The 27,828-nt window shown below is 45.5% G+C and overlaps 1 protein-coding gene and 1 non-coding gene across 7 annotated transcripts in view; both read right to left on the minus strand.

The window, feature by feature from the left end:
• Positions 1-902: 902 nt before the first annotated feature.
• Positions 903-27,828, minus strand: part of CHFR (checkpoint with forkhead and ring finger domains) — a 36,335-nt gene continuing 9,409 nt past the window's right edge. The window contains exons 3-17 of one of the 6 annotated variants that reach the window (XM_066371266.1): positions 26,475-26,584; positions 25,198-25,257; positions 24,869-25,075; positions 17,353-17,520; positions 15,299-15,458; positions 14,289-14,443; positions 14,036-14,198; positions 11,243-11,385; positions 9,753-9,869; positions 9,224-9,307; positions 8,619-8,689; positions 7,561-7,648; positions 4,677-4,784; positions 4,169-4,241; positions 907-1,184 (exon numbers count right to left, since the gene is read on the minus strand). In XM_066371266.1, coding sequence (XP_066227363.1) covers positions 1,019-1,184; positions 4,169-4,241; positions 4,677-4,784; positions 7,561-7,648; positions 8,619-8,689; positions 9,224-9,307; positions 9,753-9,869; positions 11,243-11,385; positions 14,036-14,198; positions 14,289-14,443; positions 15,299-15,458; positions 17,353-17,520; positions 24,869-25,075; positions 25,198-25,257; positions 26,475-26,584 — 1,873 coding nt within the window. In that variant the 3' untranslated portion in view covers positions 907-1,018. Of the gene's footprint in view, positions 1,185-1,248; positions 2,488-4,168; positions 4,242-4,676; positions 4,799-7,560; positions 7,649-8,618; positions 8,690-9,223; positions 9,308-9,752; positions 9,870-11,242; positions 11,386-14,035; positions 14,199-14,288; positions 14,444-15,298; positions 15,459-17,352; positions 17,521-24,868; positions 25,076-25,197; positions 25,258-26,474; positions 26,585-27,828 lie in introns of those variants that run through there. The other 5 variants (XR_010749395.1, XM_066371267.1, XM_066371269.1 and 2 more) reach the window with 5 other exon arrangements.
• Positions 22,283-22,358, minus strand: TRNAT-AGU (transfer RNA threonine (anticodon AGU)). Its single transcript has one exon. It is a non-coding gene; the product is annotated as a tRNA-Thr (tRNA).

Raw genomic sequence — 27,828 nt, forward strand, 5'->3', positions numbered from 1 at the left:
GTTGCCACAGAGCAATCCTGACCCAAACCCTGGGTGTTTCTGGGCAGCATTTGGGCTGACCTGGCTACACAACTCCAGCAGGAAAAGCCCAACTGGGACTCCACTGCCTGTCCTGGTTTGGGCACTTCCCTGGGATAAAATCCACTGATGCCACCTGCTGCTCTCAGATCTGGGCCTGTGATTATCACCTAGTTAGCTCAGAGGTATTAGGACGCTTTGCTAGGTTCTCGTTGCACTAGCTCTGAAGCTGAGATGCTGGCCAACAAGGCCTCCACAGGACTGATCACTCACCTTGGACTGCAGATCAGGAGATCTAGTGCAGTTCCTCAGAGGGGATGAAGTAGGGTGTGTGGGCAGGGCTGGCCCCTCCTTTGATGGGGATGCTGGGAACCCAAGAGAGATTCAGGACTGGGGAACGGCTGAGAAGCTGTAGGACTCAGCTGCACCTGCCCTGGGGAAAAGGGTGAAGGAGCCAGAGAACATGAGGAAGTATCCCTTACACAAGCTGGCTACATGTCCCACAGGCATCCTGAACCACCAGAACAGGCAGGACTTCAGCCCAACTGGGGTAAGAGGTTGCTGAGGAATAGGAAATTCATAAAGTCATAAAAACATTGTGTGGGTCACACCCACCCAGCTCTGTAAAACAGCTGCCCTGGTCCCAAGGATCCACCTGAGTGTTACAGCTGACCACAATGTTCTTAGCTTGTGCACTCATTAGAAACGGGGAACCCATTTTACCGGAGTTGGCCTGTACCACGAGCTCTGCAGTCTGATGTGGCATGTGCCTTCCCCCTCACAAACGGATCCAGTACAGTACAAGGTTTCGTGTTCTCTTTAAACCTAGGCAAAAAATGTGGGTATATTCTCCAAGGGACTATACCTTTATTCTCACTTCTGGGGAGAGACAAGGTGGACCAAGGGGGTGATGAGCCAATATCCTAAGGTGTGGAGGACAGGAGGACAAGCCTCATTGCTCTACAAGTAGAGCCTGGGGCTTAGACACAAAATCGTGGCTTCAATGTGGAACAACTGGCAGTGGCTCCTTTAGATTACTGGATCCAAGAGACCCTGTGCCTTTTTGCTGGTGCTTACCCCGGGAATCCAGGCCTGGGTCACTTGAAGGCCAGCTTGGTGAAATCTCCTTAGTAGTAGTAATTAGTGACGTCTTTAGCTGCCCATCCCTGTGATGGCAAGGAGCACGTTGAAACCAACACACACAGACACACACACACACACACAAACATGCAGGAGAGAGAAACAGACACGGCTTGTTTATTAGAATGCAGGAAAGAGGCCTTCTCTCACAAACAGGTGCTGCTTCCCAGTCTGTATCAAGAGCAAGACAAGAGTTGAAAACCCTATTCCTGAGAAGCAAAAAAGTTACAATTTTGCAAACAAACATAATAGGTGATTTTAACAAAAGATAAAAACATTTTTTCTTTTACAAAGAACAAAATTTCAAGTATTATTCCAGATGACAGCACACCCAACACGAGGAAAGGGCAAGGACTAGCGGAAGCAAAGGCCCTCTGTGCTCAGCAGAAAGGGGCTGCTTCAGGGGGATCAGAATGCCACCAGAACTGACCTGCACCTGGCACCTTAGCCGCCCATGGCCACTGCCCCGCAGGAAGGAATAAAGACCATGGGGACACTGGGTGGGGCCTGCAGATATGCTGCTGACAGAGGAGCAGCAGGGGTCAGCACTTTACTTCCCTTGCAGGCTGAGGGTGGTGGCGCCGCAACTTACCCACACCTGGAAGGAGGCTGTGCACTCAGTGTTGGTGTCCAGGGTTAGCAGTTCTGGACATGTGATCATTTTATTAATAAACAGAAACATAGTTTACTTTTTTCAAATACCATACTATCCCCAATTTTAGTCAATTTGTAAATTATAAATTATATTACTTGTGCTATCTTGTGGTATTTAACTCTCATTAGAAGATAAGTACCAACACTATTTTTTTTTAAAAGCATGTAAGAGCTGTGGCATTCCCTGAAGGGCACTGCACAGACTGTGGGCTGTAAACCTTTTCCTTAAACAACAAAATGCTCTAACAAACTTTCCTTTTCCTCCCATAGAATTTTTCTTGAAGAGAGATGAGCATTTTCACTATAATTGTGGGAAAGGTCGAGAGCAAACTTGCTCATCACAATTTCAGTAGGTGGGGACAGCTGATGGCTCTTCTGGCTGATGTAGTTCGGGAGCCCCAAGTTCAGAAGACAGGGTTACGCCCTGGGTCTCCCAGGCCACTGCTGGTGCCTCACTGACAGGATCTCCTCCACAGAAGAAAAAGTCACACCAGAGTGCTGGACGCAGAGACCGAGGCGTGCCCTGAGGGGGGAGTATAAAATGCCCTTAAAATGTTCATATTTAGTATTTCCTGAAACACTCTGTCATTGACCCCTGTACTACCAAGCCATCTTGGTGCCTCCTCGAACACTTAGTTCTTGAACCTTGTCTGTTCACAGATATGATTGAATTTCCTGCAGGGAGAAAGCAGTCAAATTACACATGAGAGCACCAGAGAAGTATTCATTTTAGTATATGTGCTGCCAAAGCGAGCACAAGAAGTATTCAAATAAAACAATTGTGAAATCGCCCACTGGACAATCACAGGAGAAATTGTGTGCATGGGGGATTCACAGTGGCATATGTTTAATACCATCAAAGAAACTACCCCCCCCCCCCAAAGGCAGCTTTTTTCCTTTTTTTAAATTTTAAAATAGAAATTGAACACTGTAGGTCATTTTTTGGAGAAGAGACTCAAAGCTATGCATCTTCAACATTCCCATGGTGCCTGATGGACAGCCCTGTGGGTGACAGTGCAGCCACTTTCATCTCCAATAAGAGCAGGGTATTCCTAGAGGAAGACAGTTGTGCCTTTGCTCTTCTTATTCAGGCTTTTATCAAGAAAGGTTAGCCAGTTACCAATGAAATAAATTCCTTCTCTTATAATAAAATGGTCTGCTCTGTATACTATTTTTGCTTAAACATAAAGCAAGAGTTTTATTCCAGTCATTCCTCAGAAGGAGCCGCCCTTACCTAAGTTCTTTCCATGTCTCTTGCACTAAGTATAGCTGGCTCTTGAGCAATGTGGGTTTGAACTGTGCAGTCTGCTTAAATTCAGGTTTTCAACTGACCAACAAAATTCGCATCTGCATTGTTCAAGGGTCAACTGTATTATAATTTGAATCACAAATGACTGGGGTATTGCTCCATGTGACTGACTATATGATCATCTCACCAACAATTTTTTTTTTTTGACAAAGACAGTCAGAGAGGGGGACAGGTAGGAACAGACAGATAGGAAGGGATAGAGATGAGAAGCATCAATTTTTCATTGCGGCACCTTGGTTGTTCATTGATTTTTTTCTCATATGTACCTGCGCTGGGGGGCTACAGCAGAGAGAATGACCTCTTGCTCAAGCCACTGGCCTCGGTCTCAAGCCAGTGACCTTTAGGCTCAAGCTAGCGACCACGGGGTCACGTCTATGATCCCACGCTCAAGCTGGTGACCTCGGGGTTTTGAACCTGGGACCTCCGCTTTCCAGTCTGACACTCTAGTCACTGTGCCACCACCTGGTCAGGCATCACCAACAATTTAAAAGCGGAGATGAACTTACTCCTAAAGACAACCTCGGTGGCAATGTGGATGTCACTGTGACTAGGCCTTTAAGGACCTTGTAGGAAACAGTGAGTGACCAATTTAGAGTGACCACAGACACCTGCTCACAGCACTAATGATAGACCCAAGTGTACAGTGCAGATCTAGGCATAAGTATGGGCTGTGGCTTGGGAAGGACACTCTCAGTGACCACAGCCACGAATCTGGAAAGTGCTAATAACCCTTGAATGAGTAGGCTAGGAACGAAGGTTGTGCTCACAGAGGTGAAAGATGGAGGCGAACATTCCCATGCAAGTGTTTTCATGAAATAACAGGAGAGCAGAGTTCCTAAATGACAAGTAGTTATATTTATAAGTGGATAGTTGGCTAATTCACAAACATTCCTAAAAGCTGAGATATCAACTTGGCTGCCACACTTGAAAAATCATGTTAGGAGAACGAAGGTCCGCCTTTCTACAGGACTGTGCCTGCCCCTCTTCTAACCTCAAGCACCTGAGCTGACACTCTGCCCCTGCCCAGCAGAGCACAACATCACTCACATTGCATGGTGGGCCTTCACCTGGGTGCGGCAGTTGCGACCCCAATAGCAGTCAGGACGGGAAGTTACAGCCACTAGGAAGGGAAAAACATCACAATGTGTAATGTGCACACCACACTCACAAACTCAGCTCAGGAAGCTTACCTAGAGAACCAAAGAGAAATTGCAGCTGAAATACACAGTACTTTGTTATACTTTACAACTAGATTCCTTCCACTGTTTCAGAAAAGGAGAAAATGTTTAATTGAAAACCCAATTCAGGAAATGAGATTATCCAGCTGTCTATAGGACGTGTGGTGCATCTTGTTTTAGAAACCCACATCATAGCCAACACCTAGGCCCTGAACTAACACCAGGCAGTTGACGGCCTGACAGAGCACAGTGACATGGCTCTTAGCCTTCTGCTAAGAACACGAAGCAAAGGCCCAGAGTATCTACCTTTTATGCAGGAGTGTAGAAGCCACAGCAAACAGAAGTCAGATGGGGACCACATGGGGGGTGGTCCTTACCTGGCAACTCAGAGGCAGGAATGTTCTGCCGATACTGGTAGGTCAGCTCTCGGAAGCTTCGCAGGCCGCAGCAGTAACACAGTACAGTGCTCCCCATGACTCTGTAATCTGGAAGAACATGCCTCATGTGGGCATGGTCAGACAGACATAAATGGGGGTGACAGTGGGCTAGACATTTGGGAAACAAAAACAAAACCAATCCAGATGCCAACTTATTTTCTACTGTAAAATCCATTTGGATTAAATATTTTCAAAAATCCAAAAAAGTACTGAGAGGAATGAATGATTTTTTTTTAGCTATTTTCAAGTATGCCATAAAGACCAAATGGCACAGAAGAAAGGGTCTGTAACTCTGAGTACCCATAGCAAACATCACAATGGAAACATGTACAGGGAAGGGTAGAGCTAAGGAAACAGTGGTAAACACCTGTGACACCAAGGACACGTGCCAACCCTAAAATAACAAAGCCATCACACAGATCCATACCCAAAATCCAAATAGCCTAACACAAACATGAGCTGATGTCAAATGACCTATAAAACAAACAGATTCTCAAGTCTGTCAATAATCAAACATGGGCAAATAAAACAACAATAAACCATTGTTTGCCTCTTTCTTATTTATAAGACCTGAAAGACAGATGCCGGCTCAGGGGATGCTGGCCCCTAATCCCGAGGCACAGCCCTGGGAAGACAGTCAACAAGATGAAGCCTCAGCTGTGAGCACCATTACCATTGTCCAACCGCCCTATTTACTTATCCAAGGGGACTATTTTCAATTCTACAAGCTGCACATTCAGCAGCTTCAGTGTAGTTTCTGACAGTGAAAAGCACAAAAAACCCTAAATATCCTATATTAATGAATTAGGTAAACAAACTCTATGAGAATATTATGTATAAAAATCAAGGAATAGATCTTTATAGACATAGAAAGGGTCCAAGATATATTGCTGAGTGAATAGGTTATGTGGTAGAATTTTATTTATGAAAGTTATGTGCACACGTGTATATATGGTCATGAGAATATTATCACTGCATATGTTTTTAGGTGGTGGGCTTTCCAATAATTTTCACTTTATTTTTTAATATTTATTTTTTTAAATTTACTTACTGATTTTGTGAGAAAGGAAGAGAGAAAGAGGGAGAGAGGCGGAAAGGAAGAGGAGAGAGGGAGGGAGGAAGGGAGATAGGCAGAAAGGAAGAGAGGGAGAGAGGGAGGGAGGGAGGCAGGGAGAGAGAAGGAGAGAGAGGGAGGGAGATAGGCAGAAAGGAAGACAGGGAGAGAGAGAGGGAGGGAAGGAGGGAGAGAGAGGGAGTGAGAGTAAGAGGGAGGGAGGGGGAGAGAGAAGGAGAGAGAAGAAGGGAGAGGGAGGGAGAGGGAGGGAGAGGGAGAGGGAGGGAGAGGGAGAGAGAGCGAGGGAGAGGGAGAGAAGAAGAGAGGAAAAGGAGAGAGGGAGGGAGAGAGAGATGTTCCTGTATATGCCCTGCCTAGGGATGAACTCACAACTTTTACATCTTAGGACGACGCTCTAATCAAATGAGCTATTCAGTCAAGGCAAAATGGTCTTTACTGTAGCCTTCATACTTTCCTATACACTTACAGTTTTTTTGTTAGTGTGTCATTCTTATTAAAAAGTGAAAGGAGTTAAGACTTAGTCTGACAGAACCTGGTTAGGTAGCTCAATTGGTTAGTGCATTGTTCCCAAAAACCAATGTTGCAGGTTCAATCCCCTGTCAGGGCAAATACAGGAAATGACCAATGAAAGCATAATTAAGTGGAACAATAAATGAATGCTTCCCACTCTCTCCTTTCCTCTCTCTATCAAAAATCAATCAGTTGATCAATTAAAAAAGATCCAGCTGATAGATTTGGGGAACCACACAGAGCTGCCCAGCAGAGAACACTTGAGACACTCCCTGGAGTGTGCCCATGATACAGAAACAGCTTAGAAGGATTCCCAGCAAACCTCTCCAGTCATTCATTTAAAAAAAAAAAAAATCACTTGATTTTTCTGCACCCTTGCTCAGTGACAAAAATCACATCTTACAAGACACTGGTGTCCCTGGGAGAAGGGTAACACCTCCACAGTAACCCACACACTGAAGACAGGCCATCGAGAATCCTGAGGGTTTAAGGAACAACTGGCCACAAGATCTCAAGGTTTTTTGTTTTTTGTTTTTTTGTTTTTTGGGTTTTTTTTGTATTTTTTCTGAAGCTGGAAACGGGGAGAGACAGTCAGACAACTCCCGCATGCGCCTGACCGGGATCCACCCGGCACGCCCACCAGGGGCAATGCTCTGCCCACCAGGGGGTGATGCTCTGCCCCTCTGGGGCGTCGCTCTGCCACTACCAGAGCCACTCTAGCACCTGGGGCAGAGGCCAAGGAGCCATCCCCAGCGCCCAGGCCATCTTTGCTCCCATGGAGCCTTGGCTGTGGGAGGGGAAGAGAGAGACAGAGAGGAAGGAGGGGGGGGGGTAGAGAAGCAAATGGGCGCTTCTCCTATGTGCCCTGGCCGGGAATCGAACCCGGGTCCCCCACAAGCTAGACCGACGCTCTACCGCTGAGTCAACTGGCCAGGGCTAGATCTCAAGTTTTAACAAGCAGTGGATCCAGTATCTCTCAGGCTGTGCCCCTCATTCGTGTCTGGGAGAAAAGACCCTGGAATGTGTCATGTAGACTCAAAGCCCACTTTTAACATAATTCAAAAGTATAAGGGCCTCTCTGCCTCTGCCAGAGTGGGCGGAGGTCAAAACTATGGATGTGGGAGAGCAGACAGGCGGTACTGCCAAGGTGGCCTAGCAGGTGTGACTGCGTCACAGGAGGCCAAGAGACCATGAACAGAAGCAACATTCTCAAGAAGACAGCAAGTGCAATGAGCTTACCAGACAGTAGGAACACTCCCCTCTGCAGAGCCACCAGGCTTTCAGTCAACACGTTCTTCCATGTCAAACCCCTGGCTGCGAGGTAATTCTATGATGAAGAAACAAGGGCAGCAGAAGAAACACAAGCTTGGACAAGAGGGTAACCAGTTCATAGAAGGCCCTTGAAGGCAGGAAAAAGCCAAAGCCCAATAACCTAAATGTGTCAAGGAGGGCAGCTATGTCTTTATGGGGGCCTGCTTCCAAGACCACAGTTTAGGACAGCCAAGAGAACCTGTGCACCAGGCCACCCAGAATCAATGTGGTAACACATCCACAAACCAGTGCACAGAGATTCTTGTCCAGATACTTCTTCAAAGCCTCAAAAGGCAGGCTGGCTTCATAACCTTTACTGTAGAGTTACATATACTCTCTAAAACTCTGCAAGGGTGTTCCCAGCACAGGAATGTGAGACACTTGACCTTGGGCGGAGCATCCACAGTGCAGCAACCAGCCTGTGACCATGTGACAAGGAAACTAAGGCTCTGGATCTGCGCTCTGCCCTCACACACACCGAGCTGCTTAGCCCCTTCTGCGTCAACTTACAAGGAAGTGCCAAGTGCACATCTAACCATGGGCAGGGGTGCTCAGGCACGTGCAATGTAGGTGTGAAGGCCTTCAGTGCTATGTGTGGTGCTGCACGTAAATGGGGTGAAGGCAAAGTCCTTGGCAAGGGACTGATGTGCACATTAAACGCTAAAATTCTAAGAGCTGGGATTGCTTCCTGACACGGGGAAGGAAATGATTAGAAAGGAAGAGAACCGGAGAGAAGGCCCTGGCTCAGCCCACAAACCCTCTGGGGGAGCGAGCGAGAGTCAAGCCATGGAAGCAACTGCTGTAGATTCATGGCATGATGGGCATACAGGAAACACCCAGTGTCTGGAACATAGGGAAAAACAGACATACAGTATACCGATAGGATGCTGACAATCAGTGGCGGCATGAGTCAGAAAATACAGTTACTGAGAGAACTAAAAAAGTTCTGGGAAAGCCTCCTCTTGGCCCTGGCCTAACCCGAGTACCTTCAGAATGTCGGACTCATAGTTGTTGTTGCTCAGCACCCCATCCAGACACCTGTCTCCCAGGTTGAGTTCTGTTGGGTGCAGGGAAGCAACATTATCCATTTTATAGACATTTCATGAAAGCATCATTCACCCAGGAGCTAAGATAACCACATTTCCTTCATCTGAGTGTCTACAAACAATAAAATGTTCCACAACAAAATACAACTTTACACAGAGAACAAGTACAATGACTTTCATCCCTCCCTTCTGAAACGGCCAGCTCTCCGAGTCTTCTCAGTGCCTGGTCTGCTGTCACAAGTCTGAAGGATGTAGCCAGACTGTGCCTTTTTAGGGATGGTGATCCTTGTGCATAAATAAATCCTCCTAACTTTGAACTCAGTATCCCCCAAATTTTACTTGGTTTGAAACCAATTATTGCTTGGTTCTGAATTGACACTTTGAAATGGGAAACCCATACAGTATGTCAGGACAAGGTAGTTAATTTGTGGTGAACTACAGTAGTCTCTCCCTCGTCAGTCACGCAACAGGCCACACCACCCCATCCACCCTCAAGTGCACCAGGAGAACATGCAGAGGCTGAAGCAGTTGAAGACTGGCTTTACCACAGAAGGGGGCCAGGCAGCCAAGGCAGCCGGTCCGGGTGCAGCCCCAGTACAGATGGCAGAAAGGCTGCAGGCAGACAGCACCTGTGGACACAGCACAATCATCAGGCAGGACACCTTAGTGAGGAATCAGGTCAAAGGGCCGTCAAATAAACAAAAATCTCAATTTTAATAGCAACCCCTAGACTCTAAATTAAAGCATCATATTTATCTACCAGATTTAAAAGTGACACATAATAGAACTGTATCCCAATGTGGGGACAGATGTGAGGTGCAGACTCCAGAAAGAGAAAAATCATGCATGGAAACCTGGTGCGTGGCAGAGACAGCCTACCAATTGGTGGGAAAACTGAATGCCTCATATGGCCATGCGGAGACCACAGACTATGCGATGGAAAAACAAAACTGTGTCCTTACTTCCCACCACACACAAGCATCCACCACACTTTGAATTCTGAGCCTGAAGGACACACAGGGGAGGCTTTGTGGTGGGAAATGCTCAGACAGAAGCACACACACCCTTACTCACACTGCTGGGGGGCAATGCGGGGATCCTGCTCACGTTCTGCCCTCCGGTCAGGCATGGGCTGGAAGCAGCAGGTGCATATAGCGTGACTTCCTTGCAAGGGGCACACGTAATCCTGGGCTGCAGAACAGACAGGATTTTTAGGCTGGTGTGTCAGGACACATGCAGAAGGAGATTAGAAAATGTCTAAAGGGGCGGCTACAAAGTGCACACAAAGATAAAGAAACCTAAGCGAACACCCAGGGAGAAGTCAGACCTAGTCTCCTCAACAGCCACTGACAGTCTATATTCAAAACAGAGGAGTTTAAGTAGATTGAAAACAATCAAAGTTATCTTCTGGTTCAGTGGTTGTATCAAGATTTCAAAGAGCACAAAGATTTCCTGCCATTTCCTATAAAGAAAGAACAGGCTGCCCTAGACCCATAGCTCAGTTGGTTAGAACGCTGACCTGATACAGCAAGGTTGTGGGTTCAATCCCCAGTCAGGGGACTGAAGAATCCCTGAAGAATCACACACAAGAATCAACCAATAAATGCATAAATAAGTAGAACAAATAAAAGTCTCGCTCTCTCCTTCTCCCTTCCTGTCTCTTAAATCAATAAAATAAAAAAGTAAAAGAACAAGCCATAGAGCATATAGCATAAAACAAGGAAGTTCTATATTTACTCTCAGCATCCTCCAAATAAACAGGCCTAGCAGGCAAGACTGGCTGACTTGCATCAGGTGCTATGTGTACGCGGGCTAGCAGGACACTCACCATCCACGTGGGGTTTTGATTATGCACACTTGCTCCAGACCTCATCCCAATGGGGACTTTCGTCTGCATTCTGCAGATGACGGAGTCCAGCTAGTGAGTGGCGGCCAGCAGGTGACTAAGCACTGTGCTACCCATCCTTGTCCACACGGCCTACAGGATGTCACTAAGAGAGCCATGGCATGACACTATGGCAGATGTTTAAGAATGTGGCTCTGGGTCACAATCTTGGATCACTGGCCTTATGATGGGTTTAAGCCAAAAGTGGCTAAGAGGCCATACCTTTGTGGGGTTAAAAACCACAGATTCCATGTGTTTCCCTTTCTTAATGGTACCTGGGGACCTAGCCATTGGAAATAGGCAGTGAGCAGACAGAACTCAAAGTGGCTCTGGAAATACCACAGCCCATTGCTGGAAAGAGGCCACTCTCTCTTTTGAGGAGCCCATGAGTGATGGTCATTTTGGCTTTGGCAAGCACCACTAGAGGACACCAGCTATCCCATGTACTGGACTGCGGGGGCTGAATGTAAGAATCATGACTGAATCCCCACTAATGTCCAGAAGCAGAGGTCCACAAGTGAATGTAATCATCTGGTTTCTTAGCCCTAAACAGATACAAGAAGCAACAAGCTATGAGAGGTGGTAGAACCACTTGAGGCAGGGGATAGCAGAGCAGGGAGGTGCCAGCATCCCAAGTTGTCACAGCAGAGTCAAAGCACAGAAAGCATTGCTGTCTTACCTGATGTGATGCTGGTGGATGTTGATGGTATGTCACTAGATGCCTGCGGTGCCCCCTGCTCACTGACAGGCTCCGAGCAGGGAAGGGACTGTCCTGCCTGCCTCCGGTATTCAGGGCACTGTCTGCACACAATGTATGGCTGACTGCAAGGGAAGCACACAGACCTGAACTCAGAAGAGCAGGGTGACAGCTACTCTTAGGGACGTAGCTAGTGGTGACATTCTGAGTGCAAATGATTGGACACATACATGAAACTACAAATGCATGAACCCACAGGAGCGCTGTTTCTGAGTGCAAAACATAGAAAGATTACAAAATCATATGCACAGTATAACTGAGTCTGGCAGTACCTTCTCCATATGTGGCCCTTGTCTCCACTTCATGCCTCAGCCCTGTAGCACCTGCCGTCGCTCAGTGTGTGTCTAGGATGAGCACCCTGTCCCTCTGTGCTCACTCCAGAACAGGAACAGTCTAAGGATCTGCTCTCTGCCCCCTCCCGGTTCCCCTTTTCTGTATTGTTTTCTGAGCCCCTGTCCCTCGCTGCTCCTGCAGTCCTAAGGCATCTTTTGCTCATTCCTTGCTTTGCATGACATCCCCGGAGCATGGCCACTCAGTCCCCACATGAGCAGGATGACTCGCAAATGTTTAATGCTGGGCAAGCTGTGTGCTGCATCCCAAGGTACAGTCAGGCCACCCCAGGCACTCAGGACCGTCACCCTGGCCACCCAAGAAATGTGTGCACGTTATTAAAATCAGAGCAAAATGTACTGCAGTTGAACACTTATGTCCTCAGAGAGCTTTCCAAGAAACCAGCAGCTGTGTACCACCCAGCCAGCTTCACGCAGCCCAGCTGGGCTTTCAAACACTGCAGATGGTAAAAACCATTCGCATCCAGTCAGAAAATGCCTTCCTGACCCCGCAACAATGGTGGGAACCACTGAGGGAAGAAAAGGTAAGAGCTCACTAGAAAAAAAATAAAAACCATGAGAAGAAGCTCATCCTCATTCACAGGAGAGCCATCACCAGGACCTTCCTGCCAGGCATTTGAGGACACTGATGTCAAGAGTTCAGCCTGACCAGGCGGTGGCGCAGTGGATAGAGCGTCAGACTGGGATGCGGAAGACCCAGGTTCAAGACCCCGAGGTCGCCAGCTCGAGTGCGGGCTCATCTGGTTTGAGCAAAAGCTCACCAGCTTGAACCCAAGGTCGCTGGCTTGAGCAAGGGGTTGCTCAGTCTGCTGAAGGCCCGCGGTAAAGGCACATATGAGAAAGCAATCAATGAACAACTAAGATGTTGCAACGCGCAACGAAAAACTAATGATTGATGCTTCTCATCTCTCCATTCCTATCTGTCTGTCCCTGTCTATCCCTCTTTCTCTGACTCTGTCTCTTTAAAAAAAAAAAAAAAAAAAAAAAAAAAAGTTCAGTGAGGCCTCTTTCCACTCAGACTCTGACCTGACTGATCCCCTTCCATGTGCAGCCTTGCTGGGAAATGACTGTACATGTGCATGAAACTACAAATGCATGAACCCACTGCAGCACTGTCTCTGAGTGCAAAACATCAGAAAATTACAAAATCATATGCACAGTATAACCTCATCTTTATAAAAACACTCATTTATAAGTACAATCCATCTTACTTTGTTAAAGAAGTGTGCATGACACATATATAAATGGCCAGATGGATAAATAAGATGATTTCGTTTTCTGTTTGCTTGACTGTCATTTGAGACATTTTGTGAAAAGAAATAAAGACACAATCCTGGCTGGTTGGCTGAGTGGACAGAGCGTCAGCCTGGCATGCGAACATCCTGGGTTAAATTCCCAGTCAGGGTACACATCAGAAGCAACCATCTGCTTCTCTTCTACTCCTTCTCCCCTTCTATCTCCCTTCCCCTCTTGCAGCCAGGGGCTCTAGTGGTTTGAGTGTTGGCCCATAGCACTAAAGATAGCTCGGCTGGTCCAAGCATTGGCTCCAGATGGGGGTTGCTGGGTGGATCCTGATTGGGAAACATGTGAGAGTACATCTGTCTCCCCACCTCCTACTTAAAAAAAAAAGACGAAAAAAAATTGGGGGGTTTGCTGTCTTTTTAAATATTACAGCCTTGAGTTAAAATTCAGATGCTGGCCTGACCAGGCGGCGGCGCAGTGACTAGAGCATTGGACTGGGATGCAGAGGACCCAGGTTCAATACCCCGAGGTTGCCCACTTGAGTGCAGGCTCATCTGGTTTAAGCAAGGGGTCACTCGGTCTGCTGTAGCCCCACGGTCAAGGCACATATGAGAAAGCAATCAATGAACAACTAAGGTGCCACAACGAAGAATTGATGCTTCTCCTCTCTCTCCTCTCCTGTCTGTCTGTTCCTATCTGTCCCTCTCTCTGTCTCTCTCTGTCCCTGTCACACACAAAAAAATTCAGATGCTGGACTTCTGAATCAGGAGCCTCAGCATTCTACAGCAGACTAAATACAGTTTCCCAAAACTGTACCCTCTCAGCCAGGGAGCGTCTTTTCTGCAGCAATACCCTAACAAATGGCTATTAGAACTGACGCTGTAGTACCACCTAATCACTAAATAAGCTAAAGAAAATATGTGTGCTTGGGTGGGACAAGGAACATGTTAAATAATGATCGTCACAGCCAGTGAGTCAAGGTATGTGATTAGAAGTCAGCAATATTGGTTATTATGGAAATCACCTCACGACATGTCAAATCATGCCACATACCTTAATTTACATAGTGCTGCATGTCAATTACATCTCAATAAACTGAAAAAAAAAAATGGTGCAGGCTCACCTAATATCTGAGGACTCGCTGTCCACATCTGACAGATCCAATAGGTCCTCCGAACTGCCCTCTTCGTCCGAGAAAGACCTTCTGACTTTGGGCTGCAGCATGTCCTGAGTGATCTTGTTCCTGGCAGCCATGCTCCGCAAATCTTCCTCACTCCGGTTCTTGTCTGAAATTTAAAGGACACAGCTCTACTGGTGGGCAGGCCCCCCTAGGGACAAACTTTGGTCTCTAGGATCTTGGCAGCTGTCCCACTTGCCTGGGTGCTGGAGAAGGTACGCCTCCACCAGGTTGTTGAGGATGTGATTTTTACAGATCCGCTCGACAGGGCAGCGGCACGTGGGGCATAGAGTGGAACGCTCCATCCAGCCTGAGTAGCAGGCCGCACAGAAGGTGTGCAGGCAGGGCTGCAGGCTGAGGGAACAGGAACAGGTCTTCAGACGTCCCGCAGAGCACATGCAGAAGTGTCTGCCCACCCAGGCACAGCAGCCCCCAGGCTCCAGGGTACATGGGGAATGGTCTGCCTGGAGCACAAGCCTCTTTCTGCAGAGGAGGATGTAGTCTTGCCTAGGGTGAGGGTTGGTAACAAAACAGAAAAGCAAGAAAACCACCAGCCCCAAGGCTTTTGCCTCAGTAGGGCATGGAGCCTGTCCTTCTGTGTGGTGCCCACAGCTGGCAGCATCTGCATCCTTGGCTAACTTCTGGGAATGTGGCCCAACTCCCACATCCCACTTAAGAAACAGTCCCCACATGAAAACACAGCATTCAATCTAAGCTACTTTAACTCAGCCTTAGTTAACTAAAAGAAAGTAGAAGTCATGTGGCAATTGTGTATTCCAGGAGGTCCAGAGAGCACACTGTCACTTCAGGTATATGAGGAACAGAGACAGCAAGTATAAAAGGTCTGCATTTAGGCTGAAACTCGATAGGCTCTAACTCTTTCCAGAGAAAAGCAAGAAGAGAGGGTTCTCCCAAAGCCACTTCTGGGACCTACATTCTGGGACATTCATTCTATGTTAACTAATACTTTTCCTTAACTTCACCTGATCTATGTCTGAGGAGGACTAGGCACTTAGTTTAGACATGACCATGTAAACCAAGGCCACATCAGTCTAGTGGGTTCTTCTGTAGCCTCAGTCACTGGGGCCAGGTTTTTAGCTTGTCAGCCATTCAAGTAAAATGGCAATAGTAACAATAGCAGACTCAACCCCAAAAGTGACCCAGAGGCTTGCTTCATCCACAGCCCTCAGCTTCCCAGTGTGTGCACACCTCACACAGTCATGCAACAGATCCTGGCAGATGATGCATGTGAGAGTCTCCTCCATCTTGTCGGGCTTCTCAGCTGCAGCTCTGACCTCCTCGAGGGCACTGTGGGTATCTCTACACTGGTCTGTGATCAACAAATGCAGGTTCTGGTCAGGCTCCTTGTCTGCAAAAGAAAGGGACATGTGACCGTACAACCAAGGAAGAAAGAGATGCTCAATCTTTTGTTTTGTTGTTTGTTTTATGAAGTCTCAACCTGCAGACAGAACAGTCCTCATCAATATTTTAAGGGCATTTTTAACAAAGCCCTAAGTCTCATATTCCAATACGTGGAAGTTTTGACTTAGAAGAATAGTTAACGACATAAAAAAGACATCAGGAGACATGGTTAAGAGATAAAGGCCACAGAAGCTAAGGTTGGAGTAATGCAGCCACAAACCAAGGAATGCTAACAGCCACCAGGAGCTGGAAGAATCAAGGGATGAAGTTTCCCTCCGAGCCTCCAGAGGGAGCACTGCCCTGCTGACACCTTGATTTCAGACTTCTGGCCTCTAGAACTATGAGTGAATAAATTATGTTGTTTTAAGCCAGAAGAAGGAGATAAAGGCCAGATATCAAATAGTAGTTGTGTCTAATACCATTTTTATTTCAACAAACAAAAACCATGACTTATATACATAGGAGACTGCTGAGAAGTTTAGATTCTCAGACATTACCAGGAGCTTTTAGAACATTCTTTTTTCTTCTGTTGTTTTTTTCTAGAATGCTCAGGTATTGCTAATCATAACATTTTTCATAAAATAAACACAGTTAAAAAGCCTAAAAGTAAACAAGCAGTGGCCTCCTGCCCAGCCTCTCACCTTCAGCCTACCTCCTCCAAGGAAACTGCTTTCCTGTGTCTTAGCTGTTTCCCCTCATGTGGACCTTGTGCTTCTGAATTGTAATGCTATGTTTAGGTTGATTTTAGACTCACTTTCTGACATCTACTAAAGTACAGAAAGATTCTGTACCCTGGGCCCCTTCCCAATTTCCTGCAACACAATTTTTGGCTCAATATATTGTATGTAGGTTATTTGCTGACATATTTACTGCTGAGCCAAACAATAAATTATCATTAAGTTTTCTTCTATAACTTTTCATCTTCACTGGGGTTAAAAATGGCTTAATTTTGACAGTTGTTTATTTTTTACCTATTTGTTGCAGATTTCTCCCCAAGCTAATCAGTTATATCAGATAATCAGCTCTTTCCCTGAAGTCCTACCTTATGGACACTTCCTATGCTGCTGTCCAATCTGTGAGCTGCTCTTAGGCCTGATGTACATTACAGCTCTTGTCCTGCAACAATATTCCCAGATATTTTTTACACTCTTAACTTTGTATTTTAAAGTACAGATTTTTCTCTAAATGATCCTTAATATGGAGGTACAGACTATCTTAGAGATAACATATTCTTAAGAATTACTTGTGTCAGGACAGAGATATAATTTTGGATGCAGCATAACTGGGCAGTGGTGCAGGGGATAGAGCGTCGGACTGGGATGCGAAAGACTCAGGTTCGAGACCCCGAGGTCTCCAGTTTGAGCGCAGGCTCATCTGGTTTGAGCAAAAGCTCAACAGCTTGAGCCCAAGGTCACTGGCTCGAGCAAGGGGTTACTCGGTCTGCTGAAGGCCCGCGGTCAAGGCACGTATGAGAAAGCAATCAATGAACAATTAAGGTGTTGCAATGCGCAACAAAAAACTAATGATTGATGCTTCTTATCTCTCCGTTCCTGTCTGTCTGTCCCTGTCTATCCCTTTCTCTGACTCTCCCTCTGTCAAAAAAATAAATAAATTTTTTTTGGATGCAACATTTCCAGACCAAGAGCATCTTCTGATGCTAAGCAGGAAAGAAAGGACCCTGAATTTCATTTGGAAACTACTGAGGAACTACAGATGTCAGTCTGAGATACATCCTTGTGCTTCTGTGAAAGCTGAGGCTCCATGGGGGGCAGATGGGACAGGCCCACCAGGGCTCCATGGCAGTCAGAGGGCCAAGGCACAGAATATCGCAAGACTCGAACCTTCTCTCAATCTCTTCTTAATGGGTTCCAGACCCTCCTGATCCTGTGGTTTGGATGGAGAAAAGAATGCTCCTTCTCTGCTGGGGACAGCTGAAGGGATGCTGGAGGTTTCATTGCTTGTCACAGGTGGCCCACACACTTTCAGGGAGAACTCAACACTTCTGGCAGCTGTGAGAGAGAAAAACAAGAGGTTCTGATCCATCCAACTGAGAAGGCAAGAGAATGGGAGTTGAAACGCCACTGATTCAAACCAGGCATAGAGTCCAAGATGCCATGATAAGAATGTTATGTGCCCTGGACAGGTAGCTCAGTTGGTTAGAGTGTTGTCCCAATAAGCCAAGATTCTGGGTTCAACCCTCTGTCAGGTCATATACAAATATCAACCTATGAGTGCATAAATAAGTGGAACAACAAATCAATATCTCTCTCTCTCTCTCTCTCTGTCTCTCGCTCCAAACACAAATATACAGTCTACGCAAAAGTTCTGTCCATTTTTGGATTAAAACAAAATACAAATTTTTCTTACTGTCAATAAACTTTTTTATTTTTATTTTTTATTTTTTTCTGAAGTTGGAAACGGAGAGGCAGTCAGACAGATTCCTGCATGTGCCCAACTGGGATCCACCCAGCATGCCCACCAGGGGACGATGCTCTGCCCATCTGTGGCACCGCTCTGTTGCAACCAGAGCCATTCTAGCGCCTGCCATCCTCAGCGTCCGGGCCAACTCCGCTCAACTCCCGAGCCCTGGCTGCAGGAGGGGAAGAGAGAGACAGAGAGGAAGGAGAGGGTGAGGGGTGGAGAAGCAGATGGGCACCTCTCCTGTGTGCCCTGGCCAGGAATCAAACCCGGGACTCCTGCACACCAGGCCGACGCTCTACCACTGAGCCAACCGGCCAGGGCTAAACTGTCAATAAACTTTATTAAATAATATAATTGCCATTATTATTCATGATTTCTTGCCAGTGTGAGGGCAGTTTGTATATCCCATTTTTGAAAAATGTTTTATCTTTTGATACCCTTTTTTAAAGTATTTTAATTTTTTATTTATTTATTCATTTTTAGAGAGGAGAGAGAGAGACAGAAAGGGAGAGAGAGGAGAGAGAGACAGAGAGAGAGAAGGGGGGAGGAGCTGGAAGCATCAACTCCCATATGTGCCTTGACCAGGTAAGCCCAGGGTTTTGAACCAGCAACCTCAGCATTTCCAGGTCGACGCTTTATCCACTGTGCCACCACAGGTCAGAATGTTTTATCTTTTGATGCAAAAAATGGAACCAGTGCTTGTTTGACATCGTCTTCATTTTTGAATATTTTGCCCTTCAAAAAATTTTTTAAGGACAAAAACAAGTGATAGTCGGAGGGTGCTAAGTCCGGGGAATATGGTGGATGCGACAGAATTTCCCAGCCTAGTTCTGCAATTTTGTGACAAGTCCCCAAAGCAGCATGTGGCCTGGCATTATCATGATGCAGTATGATCTTCTTCCTCTTGAACATCGCCGGCCTCTTTTCTTGGACTGCTGTCTTTAAATTATCCAGTTGCTGACAATACTTCTCTGAATTGAACTTTTCATTTGGTTTGAAAAGCTCATAATGCATTGGTCCTCGAATGTCCCACCATATACACAACATTCTCTTATTCAGAGTCAAATTTGGTTTAGAGGTAGAAGGGCTAGGTTTTCCAGGTTCACAATATGCCCTTTTCCTTACGATGTTTTCGTAGGTAATCTACTTTTCATCCCCAGTTCTAATCCGGTTCAAGAAGGGCTCGATTTTGTTCCGAGCAAGCAGAGATGTGCATATGACGATTCGATCATCCAAATTCTTCTGACTTAATTCATGTGGCACCCATCTTGAATATTTCCACACCAATCCTATCTTCCAAATACGGTCCGAAATGGTTTGCTGAGCTGAATTAAGCCTTTCTGCGATCTCCGATGTTGTCAGAAAAGGATCTTGTTCCAACATGGTCTTAACAACATCGTCACCGATCAAAGATGGTTGCCCAGAACGTGGCTTATCAGAAAGGTCGAAATCACCTGTTTCGAATTTTTCAAACTATCTTCTGCATGTCCTATCAGAAACTGTACCTTCACCAAACACTTTCAATAAATTTCTACATGCTTCTGTAGCATTTCTTCATTGTTGAAATTCATATCAAATACAGTGGCGTAAATGAACTTTATCAGTAGCCACGGGTACACTATGGCTTCACACATAAGACTAACGTGAACCAACTTTGTTTTACTTAATTTGCTACATCAGTATGTATACATTAAGTGATAAAAATAGAGAGGCACACATGCGCCAAATAAACGTGCTTGCATGTCAAAACTTGTTATGATAGAAACGGACAGAACTTTCCGGTAGCCCTGATATATATATATATATATATATATATATATATATATATATACGCACGCACACACATACACACACACACACATATATACACACACACCGTATTTCCCCATGTATAAGATGCTCCCATGTGGCCCTGGCTGGTTGGCTCAGCGGTAGAGCGTCAGCCTGGTGTGCGGGGGACCCGGGTTCGATTCCCAGCCAGGGCACATAGGAGAAGTGCCCATTTGCTTCTCCACCCCCCCCCTCCTTCTTCTCTGTCTCTCTCTTCCCCTCCCGCAGCCGAGGCTCCATTGGAGCAAAGATGGCCCGGGCGCTGGGGATGGCTCCTTGGCCTCTGCCCCAGGCGCTAGAGTGGCTCTGGTCGCAGCAGAGCGATGCCCCAGAGGGGCAGAGCATCGCCCCCTGGTGGGCAGAGCATCGCCCCTGGTGGGCGTGCCGGGTGGATCCCGGTCGGGCGCTTGCGGGAGTCTATCTGACTATCTCTCCCCGTTTCCAGCTTCAGAAAAATACAAAAAAAAAAAAAAAAGATGCTCCCATGTTTAAGACGCACCTTAATTTTGGGGCCCGAAATTTGAAAAATAATGTATTACATAAAGTTATTGAACTCAAGTTTCATTCATCATAAAATTCATACAACTCATCACTGTCAAAACCCCCATCCATTAGCTTTTCCTCACCTGTGTCTGATGACAAATCACTATCTTCAACAATAAGCACAAAAACAAACATGAAAAAGTGGGAAATGCAACCACTGTATAAGATGCACCCAGTTTTTCGACCCCAAATTTTTGGAAAAAATATGGTCTTATACATGGGGAAATATGGTATATACGCTCCTTAGAAATACTCATCCACTCAACTCATTTCTGAAATGCTTTGTGCCCACTGCTATGCTCGGTGGAGCTGGGGGCACGCAGCACATTCACAAGGAAAAATGCACCAATGTCTGTGATTGGGATGAGCCTTGAACATTCAGTCTAATCAGAGCCAATCCCACATTAGTCACCATGTAACACACCTGACACAGTTCACGTACAGACCTTTCAGGAAGAGGGTACTGCAGGCCTCACTGCAAGATGAAGACCAGGCCCTGGCCGGGTGGCTCAACAGATAAAGTTTGACCCTGTACCCCAGAGGTCACGGGTTCAACCCCTGGTCATGGCACATATGAGAAGCAATCAATGAGTACACAACTAAGTGGAACAATAAATTGATACTTGCCTCTCTCCCTTCCTCCACCATCTCTCTCAAATCAATGGGAAAAAAGAAAAAAGATGAAGACCATACAGGTGGACATGGAGTGTGAACTGTTTTACAAGGGTGACAAAGGGAGACAGGGAGAATGGGTGATTTCCAGGGAAAGTACTGGTTTGTTTGTTTTTTACAGAAACAGAGAAAGACAGATAGGGACAGACAGGCAAGAACAAAGAGATGAGAAGCATCCATCATCAGTTTTTCGTTGCGACACCTTAGTTGTTCATTGATTGTTTTCTCATATGTGCCTTGACCGTGGGCCTTCAGCAGACTGAGTAAGCTCTTGCTCAAGCCAGCGATCTTGGGTCCAAGCTGCTAAGCTTTGCTCAAACCATATGAGCCCACACCCAAAATGGCAACCTCAGGGTCTCGAACATGGGTCCTCCACGTCCCAGTCCAACACTCTATCCACTATACCACCGCCCGGTCAGGCAGAAAGCACTGGTCTTCATAAGCAAGTATAGTTATAAATCAAAATGGATTTGACAGAAAGGTAAAAAACTTTCCAATAATTTCTACCTTAATAAAGATCTCATTTATGTTACTGCATTATAATATGTATCTAGTCTGTAACATTCAAATGATGTTACTTTAAAAGAAAAAATTTTTTAGCCTATCATAGCCAAAAGAAAAAAAACTTATAATTGTTTTAGGAACAAATTATCTTGTATACTAAGGGAAGAAAAGAGGAAGCTTCCTGGGCTGACTCCTGGCTTTGGGTCTCATTCCTGCTATGGTTTCAAGGGCTTTCTATGCTCTGTTGGGCTTCTCACTCTAGAATGACGATTATGATGCGCATAGTTAGAATTAACTTAAAACTTACAAAAGCACTTAGCACCCTACCTCACATTTAGTAGGCACCCTGGCCCTATTACCTGTGTTTTTGTTAGTATGTATACACTTAGGTGTGCAGACAGAAAAATTTCCCCAAGTTTATACAACGGTAGCTAAGTTTCCATCTGAACAACTTGTTCAACCTAATATTTGTTTATGCTTTAATTTTTTTTTTTTTTTTCCTGAAGCTGTAAACAGGGAGAGACAGTCAGACAGACTCCCGCATGCGCTCGACCGGGATACACCCGGCACGCCCACCAGGGGGCGATGCTCTGCCCACCAGGGGGGCGATGCTCTGCCCATCCTGGGCGTCGCCATGTTGCAACCAGAGCCACTCTAGCGCCTGAGGTAGAGGCCACAGAGCCATCCCCAGCGCCCGGGCCATCTTTGCTCCAATGGAGCCTTGGCTGCGGGAGGGGAAGAGAGAGACAGAGAGGAAAGCGCGGCGGAGGGGTGGAGAAGCAAATGGGCGCTTCTCCTGTGTGCCCTGGCCGGGAATCGAACCCGGGTCCTCCGCACACTAGGCCGACGCTCTACCGCTGAGCCAACCGGCCAGGGCTTATGCTTTAATTTCTTAATATTATACAAGTAATACATGAATGCATTAATGAACACTTAGGCTATTTCCATACCTTGGCTATTATAAATAATACTGCAGTGAACATAGGAGTTTAGGTATCTCTTTGAGATGTGACTTCACTTCCTTCAGATATATACTCAGAAAAGGGATAGCTGGGTCATATGATAGATGTAGTTCCAATTTTTTTGAGGAACCTCACACTGTTTTCCATAGTGCCTATTCCAGTTTATAAACTCACTACCAGTGCACAACGGTTCCCTTTTTTCTACATCCTCACCAGTGTGTTCTCTCTCATCTTTTTGATGATAGGCATCCTAACAGGTGTGAGGTGATATCTCATTGTGGTTTTGGCTTGCATTTCTCTGATTATCAGTGATGTGGAGGCTCTGCTGGTCCTGCCTTTGAGAGTGGTTGTGGTGGCTGGAATACTGGCAGCTATCTTGAAACCACAAGATGAAAAGCAAGAGGACAATGAGGCAATGTGTGATAAACAGGTAACATCTTTTTTTTTTTTTTTTTTTTTTGTATTTTTCTGAAGCTGGAAACGGGGAAAGACAGTCAGATAGACTCTCGCATGCGCCCAACCGGGATCCACCCGGCACGCCCATCAGGGGCGACGCTCTGCCCACCAGGGAGCAATGCTCTGCCCCTCCGGGGCGTCGCTCTGTCGCGACCAGAGCCACTCTAGCGCCTGGGGCAGAGGCCAAGGAGCCAAGCCATCCCCAGGGCCCGAGCCATCTTTGCTCCAATGGAGCCTCGGCTGCAGGAGGGGAAGAGAGAGACAGAGAGGAAGGAGAGGGGGAGGGTGGAGAAGCAGATGGGCGCTTCTCCTGTGTGCCCTGGCCGGGAATCGAACCCGGGACTTCTGCATGCCAGGCCAACGCTCTACCACTGAGCCAACCGGCCAGGGCCAACAGGTAACATCTTGAGCTGATAAGTCTGTGGTAGGCTGTGCACCCCTGGACTTTGTTCTGGGAGCCAGTTTTTCTGTTTCTCACATCTTATCATCCTCACTGAAATTTAAGAGGGTCTGTATCAGTAAAAAATCTGAAGATGGCCTGACCTGTGGTGGCGCAGTGGATAAAGCGTCAACCTGGAAACGCTGAGGTTGCCGGTTCAAAACCCTGGGCTTGCCTGGTCAAGGCACATATGGGAGTTGATGCTTCCTGCTCCTCCCCCCTTCTCTCTCTCTCTCCCCTCTCTATAATGAATAAATAAAATCTAAAAAAAAAAAAAGTTTAAAAAAAAAATCTGAAGACTAGTCTATAATGTAAGAATGAGAGGACAAGCATTCTAGGAATAAATAACTATCCTATAAGAAGCAACCAAAGAACTAAAGTGCCACAACTATGAGTTGATGCTTTTCATTTCTCTCCCTTCCCATCTGTCTCTCTCTCGCAAAAAAATAAAAATCCCAAAACTAGGTGAAGAATGCTATTAAAACATTACTGAAGAATATCACAGAGCTTAATAAACAGGAAACATACCATTTTTCCTGATTATAGAAAATCAAAATTAGGGTTAGGGTTAATTCTCCTCAAATCAAAATATCAAAAAGGCTTTTTTAAATTTGAAAAGGTAATTCTGCTCATAATCTGGGAAAAAAACAGAAGAACAGCTAAGAAATTAAAAATATTAATACATATAATATGACCCAATTTCAGAAATAAATGTACACATATATTCTGTTGCTAATAACACTACAAGGCAATGTTTATATCATATGGCACCTAGTCTGAATTTCTTTCTAGTAAACAGCGAGGAAGGTAAAGTATTCATGCTTTGTAAGGACCAAAATATCTAAAACTATTTTGAAGTAACATGCTACTGTAGATGAATCTTGAAAGAAGCTAGACACAAAAGACCACATAATGTAGGATTCCATTTATATGATATGTCTAAACAAGCATATCCATAGACACAGAAAGCAGATCAGTGGTTGCCTGGTGATTTTATGGTATGTGAATTATCTCCCAATAAACTATGAAAAGTACCATTGTACCATAGCCTCTGATCCTTAGCATTTCTCCTGGGTCTGTAACAAGAATATTTATTATACAGAAATCTTTCTGCTGAGAGCCTGATGCCAGCTCTGAATTCCTTAGTGGCTTATCTGTGTCATAAAAACATAGGTCAAGATTAGTGAACAGCCTGACCAGGTGGTGGCACAGTGGATAGAATGTCAGCCTGGGACATAGCGGACCCAAGTTCGAAATCCCGAGGTTGCTGGCTTGAGAGTGGGATCATAGACATGACCCCATGGTCGCTAGCTTGAGCAAGGGGTCACTCACTCTGCTATAGCCCCCTGGTCAAGGCACATATGAGAAAGCAATCAATGAACAACTAAGGTGCTGCAACGAAGAACTGATGCTTCTCATCTTTCTCCCTTCCTGTCTATCTATCCCTATCTAACCCTCTCTCTGATTCTGTCAAAAAAAAAAAATTAGTGAACAGAGAGCAACACAGCTACCACCCAGAACCCGTCTCACCAGAGCTGGAGGGTGGTGCTCGCCCTATAGGGGGCTCTATGGAAGAGGTAGAGGCCAACGGGAAGAGGTCCGACTTCGATGTTGATGGCTGTGGTTCCTCAAAGCACACCTGAGTGGTAGGTGACGACGGAAGGACATGGGGCTCATCACCCCGCCCTGCACCTGAGGTATCTTTGGTCACATGGAACACGTTTTCTTTATTAGCTTCTGTAAGCACAAAAGCAGTACAAGGAGCGGTCAGGGGTCAAGCACCGCTGCTTCAGGCAAGACATCCTAGCAAAGATGCTTCCTTGTCACAATCAACAGTCCCCTGCTGTGATCTCACTTACCAAAGGAGTCCTGTGTCACGCCTTGCTTTTCATTTAAAGACTCGTATAGGTATGCCACGTCTAAAAGGAATTAACCCAATCAGAGCAGTGTCATCTCACGTACCAAGCCAGAACTCATTTTTCTTTCTTCCCTTCAGTCACTTGGTCCCTGCTAACTATTTTGACTTATCAGCTACTAACAACATTCACCAGTTTCAGGGATTTTAAAACAAATAATCTAAAACTTTTTAACCAACTTTAAAACAAGCCTCAGGAAAATAGCTTGGAATCAGATGAAGGAGAGGCAAGGCACCCAGTAGGTGGGAAATCTATGCCTTCTTGTCATTTTACAAAAGGAGCAGACATAAGACCCTTCTGCGTGGCCCAGGACTGAATATGATCATGCTGTGGACAACCTAGAGAATAGCCACCCTTTCTTTCTGTTTTAGGGATAAACGTCAAAAGCCTTCCTAATTCTCCTTGTCCAGTATCATTCTTCTTCCACACACAAAGACAGACCCTCAGAGCTAGAAACACCCCACTGGAACCCAGCCTAAGCTTTCCTGTCTCCTGTAATGTCTCCATAGCAGGACCAAACATGACCTCCAGTCCTCTATTCTAGGACTTACTACCCACAATGCACAGTTCTTCTTCTAAGCACCTAACCCATCCCCATTCACTTCTCCGTGGCTGCCATTCTGAGGTTCAAGGCTCATGAACATGGTGATATTTTTGAATACAGCTCAGACTGCAAGGTCAACTTTCCTATTCCTTTTTTTTTTTTTTCAGAAACAGAGAGAGAGTCAGAGAGAGGGATAGACAGGGACAGACAGACAGGAACGGAGAAAGATGAGAAGCATCAATCATCAGTTTTTCGTTGCAACACCTTAGTTGTTCATTGATTGCTTTCTCATATGTGCCTTGACCACGGGCCTTCAGCAGACCAAGTAACCCCTTGCTTGAGCCAGCGACCTTGGGTCCAAGTTGATGAGCTTTTTGCTCAAACCAGATGAGCCTGCGCTTAAGCTGGAGACCTCAGGGTCTCGAACCTGGGTCCTCCACATCCCAGTCCAATCCTCTATCCACTGCGCCACCGCCTGGTAAGGCCAACTCTCCCATTCTTGAATGGGAATCACACACACCAGGATCAATATAAACAGTAAAAGTAATATCACTAACACTACTGTTCCTATATGAAGTATCTGCTTCAACACTCTCTTTCCACAAAGTGATCCAGCTGCATAGGACTTCCCAACCGCACAGCATGCATGCGTCCACCCAATGAGCTTCCCTCTTACTATGCTCCGGCTCATTCTTCCTGTACACCAAATAGATGACATCCCCTGTCTGTAAAGGACAAGTCTGCTTCTTGACAACATTCAGCTTGTTAATTACTGTTCCATTGGTGCTGCAGAGACAACAAAAATGCAATTTATCTTACTTAAAATCATTTATTTAGTTAAAAATTTATTTATTTATTCATTTATTACAAACTTATTTGGGTGACATTGGTTAAAATTATATAGGTTCCAGAGGTACAATTCTACAATTTGTCATCTTTACATTGCATTGTGTGTTCACTACTCCCAAAATTTCATTTTTTACCATCACTAAGAAGACAATTCAATAATATCACTTTGATATATGCACCCCTCTGTTCACTGCAGCGTCACTCAAAAGAGCCAAGACGTGAAAGCAACCTAAATACACATCGAAAGATGACTGGATAAAGAAAATGATGCATATATGCAATGGAATATGGCTTGGCCACAAAAGACAATGAAATACTCCCATTTGTGACAACACAGATGGCCCTAGATGGTATTATGCTGAGTGAAGTAAGTCACACAGAGAAAGACAAATACCATAAGACAGTGGTCCCCAACCTTTTTTGGGCCACGGACCGGTTTAATGTCAGAAAATGTTTTCACGGACCGGCCTTTAGGGTGGGACGGATAAATGTATCATGTGACCAAGACGAGCGTCAAGAGTGAGTCTTAGACGGATGTAACAGAGGGAATCTGGTCATTTTTAAAAAATAAAACATTGTTCAGACTTAAATATAAATAAAACAGAAATAATGTAAGTTATTTATTCTTTCTCTGCGAACTGGTACCAAATGGCCCATGGACCAGTACCAGTTCGCGCCCCGGGGGTTGGGGACCACTGCCATAAGACTTCACTTATATGTAGAATCTAAAAACAAAACAAACAGAACAGAGTTATTTAGAGTGCAGAGGGGCTGAGGAGCAGGGTGAAATAGGTGAAGTGCATTAAGAGGTACAAACTTCCAGTTATAAAAGAAATGAGTCATGGGAGGTAATATACAGCATAGTCAATAATATTGTAATGGCTTTGTACGGTGACAGATGATAACCAGACTTATGGGGATCATTTCGTAATGTACATAAATATTACCTAAAACTAACACTGTTTGTCAATTATACATCAATAAAAAAATTAGCACTTTGAAAATGATAAAATACTTCAGAGGAATGATGTGAACATTTAACAAGGCAGAGACGCAAGTGTCACCTTACTATTCTTTTGTGTGTATGTGTGTGTGAGACAGAGACAGAGAGAAAGACAGAGAGAGGGATAGATAGAAAGGAAGAGAGGTAAGAAGCATCAATTCTTCATTGTGGCTCTTTT

Source organism: Saccopteryx leptura, chromosome 2 (genome assembly GCF_036850995.1).
Source record: "Saccopteryx leptura isolate mSacLep1 chromosome 2, mSacLep1_pri_phased_curated, whole genome shotgun sequence".
In the NCBI taxonomy this organism is placed as follows: domain Eukaryota; kingdom Metazoa; phylum Chordata; class Mammalia; order Chiroptera; family Emballonuridae; genus Saccopteryx; species Saccopteryx leptura.